Source organism: Seriola lalandi, unplaced genomic scaffold, assembly GCF_002814215.2.
Source record: "Seriola lalandi dorsalis isolate HSWRI2012SDOR001 ecotype SW California unplaced genomic scaffold, Sedor1 jcf7180002054483, whole genome shotgun sequence".
NCBI classification, from domain to species: Eukaryota; Metazoa; Chordata; class Actinopteri; order Carangiformes; family Carangidae; genus Seriola; species Seriola lalandi.
Window position 1 is genome coordinate 425,955 of NW_019525036.1, and position 9,296 is coordinate 435,250.

Genomic DNA, 9,296 nt, shown 5'->3' on the forward strand with positions numbered 1-9,296 from the left:
GGGGGTGTCTCCATGCGCTCGGTGAGGCTGATATCTGTCTTCTGCCTCCCTCCTTCATCTCCTCAGCTGCCTAATCAAGTCGTGCGGAGAAGCTCTCTGCGTTCATCGTAGCTCTTGGGTGGACATGTTTGCTGTGGCGCTCGGCTTTTTCCAGGCAAACTTAATTGAATTTAAATATCCGGGTGATGCGTGTGAGACTAGATTTATTATTTTTTTTCTGTTAGAGACGAGACGACGCCGTGAGGAGGTGACTGGTAACTTCCACCACTGCTGTTTCTATGCTGTGATGGACCTGATGAACAAACCATTCCTATTCACATAATCACATAACTGGTTTGCTTTTAGAAATAAAGGGGATACAGGTCTGTAATTGGCCAAATTAACATCTGGATCAAGAGTAGGCTTTTTAATTGGAGGTTTAAACTTGAAAGTCTGTGGTGTCTTAACCTGCCAATAAAACTAGATTGATTGGATGAATATCTAAACTTTTTGAGCTTTATGCAAATCAACAAGTCTGGATAGTAAGTCTTCTGAGGTCTCGTCTTCTTTTTCTTTTACAAGGCATAGTTCACATGCAAGTTTTTATGAGTCAAAGAAGCTTTAACCCACACGTCCAATTTTGTTTCACTCATTACACTCCATGTTTGATAACTCCTGCCTCCAGTTAGCTTTTGTTCACAGCGTTAGCCGTTTCATACTTTGTCCGTCCTACACTGTGAATGTTTGAATAATGTGTTCAGTACAGCGCAGATTAAATATTTCAGATGTACAGGTCAGCGGAGCTCACTCAGACTGTCAGTCCGAGGTGGTATAAACTTTTCCGTGCCTCTTAGTTGAGTTACTTGTTGATACTCGTCCACTGCTGCCAAAAATGTGAGCCGTCTGAACCAGGATCAGCAGACGTGTAAACTGTAAGTACTCATATCCCTCTGCCTCGCTGTGTGCAGCCCAATGCTCTCTCTCTCTCTCTCTCTCTCTCTGTCTCTTACCGTAAGTCTGCTTCTGCATTGGACCAGAAGGCTGGAGCTCATCTTAAAACACACACACACACACGCACACACACACACACACACACACACACACCCTCAGATCTGGATTAATGAACACTGGGCCGGTGTTCGTGTCCCGGGCTCCGGCGTTGATTGATGCGTTAACATGGCGGTCCTGGCAGTGGAAGTGACGGATACATTTCTCAAGCTTCATCCATCGGACCGCCGACAAAACCAAAAATCCCAGTGCCGTGTCTCCACCGCATCACCTCCCGCCGTCTACCACCTGATTGGCTGTTACCCTCACGTCCCTAGCACCGGCCTTGTATCAGGCCTGTCATTGGCTACATCAAGGCAGACATGACACCTTGTGACATGGTTCTGTGTGGGTCTTAATATTCAAAGGTAAACAGAAAGGGGGAACCCCCCCCCCCCTGGAAGGAATGAGTCTTTTATTGGACAGCGCTCATGCCGTGGAAACAGATGGTGAAGCTGTGGTGAGGTTGTATCGCTGAGTTTCAATGGGTGTGTGTACGTCTAGCACCTGGAGAGAGAATACAGATTCTAAATTTAGATTTGCTTAATTATAATCGAGAAGCCCAAACTGCTATTTTTTTTTTTAACTTCTTCAAAGCAAACAGCGCTTCGACTAAGTATTAAATAACTGCAAACTTCGACATTTAGAATAGATTGTCAGCAATTGCTGCTTCTGTAACCTTGATTCAGCTGCTACAATATGCAAATAGTAGTGAAGAGCTGCCTTAATGGGTTTTGGTTTCAGGCCTCAAGGCACTGAAACCTAGAATACTGACTTTAACATTTTCTGCCTTGTGTTTGCAGCAGTGAAGGTGCCAGTGATGTACACAGAGAAGGAAAAATAACTCGTCTCGTCCTCAGGCTAAGTGCCACATTTAGCCGACACTATTCTGTTCGAGAAAAAACATGTTTTTTGGAAAAGAACGGGACCTCGGGGATGACGGTCGCTCACCTGCCAAAGCGCCTGGTTTGACGGACACGTAAACGCTTCCTCAATACCTGGAGTCAAAGAGGAACGCTGCTGATTTTACACATGGAGGCTGACAGACAGAAAAAGATATTATTGGATGCATTATGGGAAATACAAGATGCAGGATTTTTTGGAACTGACCCATACAACAGACTAAAAGTCAGAATATCAGCCGCCTCCATTGATCACTTCGTTTCTAAATCTGGCATCTTCATTGAGCGTTGTCCCAGATGTAGAGAGGAGACGACGTCACCCTCAATCGTGCGAGACTTATTTTTTTTACGGAGGCTGTTTGTGCTGAAACAGCTCCTAGGCCGATGGGATATGAAGTGATAATATAATAAGTAAAGTAATATTTTTACTTTTAAAGGAGGAATAAGTAAAAAAGTAACTTATTACACTGTAGAGGAATAAAGGCAAAATGTGAGACCTTCCTTACTGAACTTTCTCCAGAGTTTATTACAACAACTAAAGGATAAGAAAACAATGTTGAGGCGGTGTTGACTGACTGGCCAGAGGCAGCGTTCAATAGGTGATTATCAGGACACACACACACACACACTCTGACACTGTCTTAATGAGAGTCCAGAATAGCCCCTTGTACGCTCTCTGATTGTTTGGCCAACGCATGTGCCCTTTCCCCAAAGCCTCATCAGAGCGTCAGACTCTGCAGCAGCAGCAGCAGCAGCAGCAGCAGCAGCAGCAGCAGCAGATGCAGTAGCAGCAGCAGCAGCAGCAGCAGATGCAGCAGATGCAGTAGCAGCAGCAGCAGCAGCAGATGCAGCAGATGCAGCAGCAGCAGCAGCAGCAGCAGCAGATGCAGCAGATGCAGTAGCAGCAGCAGCAGCAGCAGCAGATGCAGCAGATGCAGTAGCAGCAGCAGCAGATGCAGCAGATGCAGCAGATGCAGCAGCAGCAGCAGCAGCAGCAGCAGCAGCAGCAGTAGCTGCAGTAGCAGCAGCAGATGCAGCAGATGCAGCAGATGCAGTAGCAGCAGCAGCAGCAGCAGCAGCAGCAGATGCAGCAGATGCAGCAGATGCAGCAGATGCAATAGCAGCAGCAGCAGCAGCAGCAGCAGCAGCAGATGCAGCAGATGCAATAGCAGCAGCAGCAGCAGCAGCAGCAGCAGCAGCAGCAGCAGCAGCAGCTGCAGCAGCAGATGCAGCAGATGCAGCAGATGCAGCAGATGCAGCAGATGCAGTAGCAGCAGCAGATGCAGCAGATGCAGCAGATGCAGTAGCAGCAGCAGCAGCAGCAGCAGCAGCAGCAGCAGCAGCAGCAGATGCAGCAGATGCAGCAGATGCAGTAGCAGCAGCAGATGCAGCAGATGCAGTAGCAGCAGCAGCAGCAGCAGCAGCAGCAGCAGCAGCAGCAGATCCAGCAGATGCAGCAGATGCAGCAGAAGCAGCAGATGCAGTAGCAGCAGCAGTAGCAGCAGCAGATGCAGCAGATGCAGTAGCAGCAGCAGCAGCAGCAGCAGCAGCAGATGCAGCAGATGCAGCAGATGCAGCAGATGCAGTAGCAGCAGCAGCAGCAGCAGATGCAGCAGATGCAGCTCTCACAGCGTCTCACCCTGTTCTCCAGGCTTTTTCAGACTTGGTGTTTGAGCAAGTCCCGGTTCATATGCACTGTTTTGTACTTCCGCCCCAAACAAACACCAAAGGCAATGAGAACACATCAACATCATCAGCCCCCCCACCCCCCAGCACCGTGCGCGCTCATGCCCTCCTCCTCCTACAGCACATTGTTTGCCTACCCTCAGTACTGTAATTAAACAGCTCACAATATCGTCCTAGCTTCTGTTCTTCTCTAAGCTGTTAGGAGGAAGGGGTGGGGGTGGGGGGTGGAGGTGGGGGGGCACATGGAGCTGAAGACATTAAAGGCTGATAAGGTTAGAACGAGTTCAGAGGAGAAAGTTGTTTGCCAGAGGATGAAAGCGAAGAATGTCACAGAGTAATCCCTGCTCCTCACTGTCAGTCTGCTCGCAGCTAAAACATCTACTTCCGAACATCTCGTTAGTCGAGTCTCAGTGCGACGCCCCGGCAGCAGCTGGCAGGAGAATGATATTTTTTTTGTTGCTTTAAAGAAAGATTACACTCTGTTTCTATTTGTATTTGCTGTCCAAATTGAGTTTAAGGCTTTTAGTTTTTCTTAAATCTCGACATTCAGTTCTTTGATCACTCGGCGGCGTTGCTGTGGTGCAGTGTTCCCCCGGAACGTCTCCCCAACACAGCTGTGATTGGTCAGAGAGATTTGAGTTGATTGGAGTTCTGTTTCTGAAGAACGCTGTAAATATAATCCACTAAAAACCCTTTAAAAGACTGAGCAACTTTAATGTAAAGGGACTGGGCGGGAAAGCTTCCCAGCATGCACCGGGGCAGGAAATTCTTCAAATTTGATCTGAAATGAGCATAAAAATGATTTAAGCACAAAACTGTACGTGGTTGACAAATATGGACCCGCACACGATCAGATCATTGATCTAAAAATGAAGCAACAGGTCAGACACGTTCTTTGTCTTCTGTCCTCTCCATCAATTTATATTTTCCTGCATGTACTTTCTCTTCGAGGTCACACGGTTCGCTCTTTGCAGAGGCACATTTCCATTTTCGGGATCATCTAGTCATCTCCGTCTGCGGTCTCTCACATGGAGCTAGTTACCATCCACTCAAAGCAAATAGGAAGAGACGCAGGTGTACACAGGCCCTTGACTCAGAAAGCCCATTAGTGCACAGAACACAGATTACAAAGCTGACTGGGCAGGAGCCGGACCTGGACCGGAGAGCAGAGGAAACAGACCTAATCTGCCCGCTAACAGATGGCTCCCCCAGATCACACGCGGCCACCCGCCTGCCAGCGAGTAGCCGCCCATGGCGAGGTTGGAGAGGGCGCACAGACGGAGGAGGAGATGATTGTTATCGAATATGAAATGTCAATCATTTGGAATGAGCACACTGTTCAGGTTGAACGAGGCCCAAAGGATTGATTCTCTCATCTGTGAGATAAACGCAGGTTCTTTTCAAGATGTTCAGGTTTGCCCTCATCACTGAATGAAGACTTGTGGAGCTCGTCCTGTTGCTGTTTTCTTGATTTATTTACCGCCAGGGAAAAAATTAAAGCAATGAATAACAGAAAAAGAGAAAATAAAAAGTGACGAACCCAGCTGGGACGCACTTGTTATTCAATGATTTTAACTTCCGCCAGGTGCATCGCTTTCTAGTGTCCCCTGGAAACACACACGTTCTGTTGTAGGGACTGAATTTGCGGCGCATTTGTGTCTTTGCATGTTTTCTTCAACAGAAATAAATGACTTATGAACTATGCCGTTGGATTTGTTTTGGGTTTCCTCACCCCCCCGCACAATAAGGATATATACTGATATATATTGATACTGATTTAGGACGTCCTTAATTTTATACATTGTTAAATGCGTTTTTTTAATATGTGGTTTCAAGTATATCACAGCTAAAAAACAATGTAGTTACAGTTTCATTTGTTTCTTTGGTGAATTAGTTTGACAGACTTTAACAGTTTGACAAAACAATCTAAACTCCAGCCTCATAAAAAATGTATTTAAAATTGTTGGGTTATTTCAAACCCTGCTCCTTTTTTATGATGAATTAGCAAACGCGCGGCAAATGATTGAAAACCAGCACGTACGCCTTTTTGTTATTAAAATTGTCATTGTGCCGCCGTATCTCCGCCCTGAATCACAGCGTCTGAAAACAGTCGGTCTGCCGCAGACTCTAATCCCAGCTGCTGCCACTAACTCAGGCCCAGCTAAGCAGCTTCCTAACAGCTCAGCACATTACACTCTGAGGGCAATCGCTTGAAGGAGCTGCTGCTGAATGTGTGCTCGTATGTGTGTATTTTGTTTTTTGCAAGTACGTGTGTGTGTGTGTGTGTGTGTGTGTGTGTGTGTGTGTATGTGTGTGTGTGATGCTCATTAATGCCCTTGGAAAGAAAGAGAGGGATGGAGCTGCTGCTGTAGCTCTTGTCGGTGTGTAGGTGTTTACCTCTGTACCTCTGTGACAGCAGCTGAACGCATCACGATACTCATTCGTGGTGAGTTCAGGCCAATTATGTTAAATGGGTGTCGCTGCCAAAGGGCAAGCGGTAAAAAAAAAAAAAAGAACTTGCCACAGGTAGTGACTCACGGTTTCATTTCTACAGAACTCGCTGCTCTTCTCTCGACACACGGACGAGATGTTTGTCTCGTAAACAGTGTCGTAGACCAGCGTTTAATTACTCTCTCACAGTGTGACGATGAGAGCGTCGGAGAGATGAACCTCCTCTCACTCTGTGATTGTCTACGCTGCCGACGCCGGTCACTGAGCGCTGCGTCCAGCGCACGATGTGGCAGCTTTCACATAAATTGAAATAACTTGCTGTTTTTGGACGCCATTCAAGACTTCCTGTGTTTTTTCGCCGCTGCCACTTTTCTGCTCGGCTCTGTTTCCCTGTTCACATCTTTCCCTTTCAGATAAATGACGGCGGTGAAAGACACAATCCAAACACGCATGTTATCCTGCTGCCACTCACTCTGCGGTACCTTGGCTCTTCTCCTCCCTTCATCTCCTCCGAGTCTCTCCTGGCTGTCTCCTCCTGCGATCTGCAAAATCTTCCTTGTTTTTCATTCCACCTGCCAACACCTAAAGTCTCTGTATCATTGTGTACCCATACAAAAACAACAAAACATTTTTTTCTAGAATCCGTCTGCACATATTCCACATGCGGCACGCCACTCTCATACGGCACAGTGTGGATGAAAGATGTTGGACTGATTTGCATTTTATTTTGAAATTTAAACATGTTTTATTTGAAGCAACAACGAGAGAAAATTGCAGTGAATAACCAACAAAGCACTTTCTCTCCTCGCAGTACGTCTGTCTAGAATCATGTTTGTGAATATACCAGGGAGGAGCAACTAGAAAACCCTGACCCAAGCTCACACTTTGCTCGGGTTCATGGTGAAGTTTGCCGAGGCCAGACAATCAAACAAGGTCTGGACGCGCTTCAGATGCTCTCGGCAAGTATCAATATACACCGCTACATCATCCAAATACACAGCACAACCCTTCCAACCCGGGAAAACAACTCGGTTCAATCAGCGCCGGAAGGTTGGCGGCAGGAGCATTTCTCAAACCAACAGCCTGACCGTGCAGGAGTGCAGTCCTGGACGCTGTGATAAGAGAAGTGATGTCTCTGGTGTGAAGTGTCAGAGGTACCAGTAACCTTTAAAGAGATCGAATTTGCTCACAAATGATGCCGAAACAACCTGATCTACACGATCCTCCATCCAAGGAAGTGGAAAACTGTCTGGCTTGGAAATGGCATTAAACCTTGAGGTTCCATCAGGTTCACCGTCCCGACAAGATGAGGCCCAGCTACAATACGAGGCTTCTGCAACTCCGTGTCCCAGCATATGCTTCACCTCCGACTCAGTGGAGGTGCTGCCGGACGGAAAAGCAGCAGCATGAGAACGGGATATTAGTGGACGCAGCTGCTTCATTGACCCATGTCCTACCAACAAGTCGGGCTAACCCAGATACTGTTCCTCCAAAACTCCACTGTGCTGTGACACGACTGACTACGCTTCTTCCTATCTGGGCTGAAAATTAAATAATCCTGGCCTGACAATTTGCATTTCACAGAGGAAAGTCCCACAAATTTAGTCTGTAGAGGTGAGATAAGCAAAGGCAAAAAGGGCGAACACTTGATCAGCAGGACGTTCAGACAGCAGCAAAGAGCCAATGTTTAAACCTATTAACATAATCCAACAAGTCGACAGGGGGTCAGGAGGCGCACGGTCCTCCTGTAACACTGCCAGTGGACCTCAAACATGGCGACTAAAAACCAAGTCATTTGGGCTGAAACCAGCTCTGGACTGGATGAACTTCCCCGGCAGCCAACAACAACCTGTTAACTGACACGTCTGAATGGTGGATGTGTTTCCATTTAATTGAATTTATTTATTTATTTCACACAAATAAAGAAATAAAGAATAAAACACAAGCATACAAACATAATAATAGTAGTGAGTGAAAATGGGACACGCTAATAAGCTTCTAAATTTGTATGTAATTCCTTGGTTGCAATTTGTTAATTTAAATGTTCTAATGATGTAGAATTTCCATCCTGACAATAAACTAATATATAGTTTACAACCCACCCACAGCTCCGCTCTTCATCTGCTACAATGATCCTCTGTCCTTCATTAAGCAGTTTAACTAATATCAAAACATAAATCACTGACGGGATTGGCTGTTACTCCTGCCATTCATCGTTATGTTATTTAACTTCCATTAAACTGTCACAGGTGTTACAGCAGCGTGTGGCGAGTGTATAATTTGATCAAACGACTGGATCCTGAAATGTATTATATTATAAGTGTATTATAATGTGTCAGTACTAGACGGTGTGAATGACTGTGAATTGAGAGCTGTTTTGGATTGGTGCTCGTATCAACCGGCTCTGAAAAATCTATTGCACTTTGTTGTGAAAGAGGGTTTGATTGTTTCAGTGATATTCGCTGTTTGACCCCGTCCCTCCTCTCTGTTCGCTCAGGTATGCGTATCCTGGTGACGCTGCTGCTGGACACGCTGCCCATGCTGGGCAACGTGCTGCTTCTCTGCTTCTTTGTCTTCTTCATATTCGGCATCGTGGGCGTCCAGCTGTGGGCCGGTCTGCTCAGGAACCGCTGCTTCGTGGAGGACAACATCTCGCTGTGAGTGACGCTTTCACAACGTTGATATATTATCTGTCTGTTTTTTGTTTTTGTTTGTTCATTTATTCGATCAGGACCAGGGCTGTAAACTAACTTTTTGGCTCACCTGCCAAGGGGGACCGGTAGATGAAAAAATCTACCGTCCAAGTAAATTTTTTACCGGCCAAGTAATAAATTGCCTCTTTTTGTTACATATACATCTGTTTCAGTACTTTTCATTGAGATAACAGTATTATATAGCAATATATATATTAGGAAAGAGACCAAAATATTATTCAAAATACATTTTTAATATTTTGAATATTCAAAACATTGCGAACATGGGCAGTGCCAGTACCAGTTAACCTCCTGTTCTGATAACAAATGATAATAACAAAATTCAAGGAAAATAAAAAAAAAAAATAGAACAGAACAAAGTGGATCAGTGCATGATCTTTGGTCTCTTCTGATAAAGACGTCAGAGCAGTCACGGCAGGTTGAGTGAAGAGATGCTCGGACTGAGCCCGAGACACTGATTTGCAAACAGCGTGACATTTTTCTTCCTTCGTGCTCTCGGATGGTCTCGAGTTTCATC

At 45.9% G+C, this 9,296-nt stretch overlaps 1 protein-coding gene across 2 annotated transcripts in view; it reads left to right on the forward strand.

Annotated features, from left to right (window-relative positions):
* cacna1g (calcium channel, voltage-dependent, T type, alpha 1G subunit) overlaps nt 1–9,296 on the forward strand; it is a 119,715-nt gene that overhangs the window by 20,080 nt on the left and 90,339 nt on the right. For both annotated transcript variants that reach the window (XM_087175700.1, XM_023412584.2), the window contains exon 4: nt 8,563–8,722. In XM_087175700.1, coding sequence (XP_087031826.1) covers nt 8,563–8,722 — 160 coding nt within the window. The remainder of the gene's footprint in view (nt 1–8,562; nt 8,723–9,296) is intronic.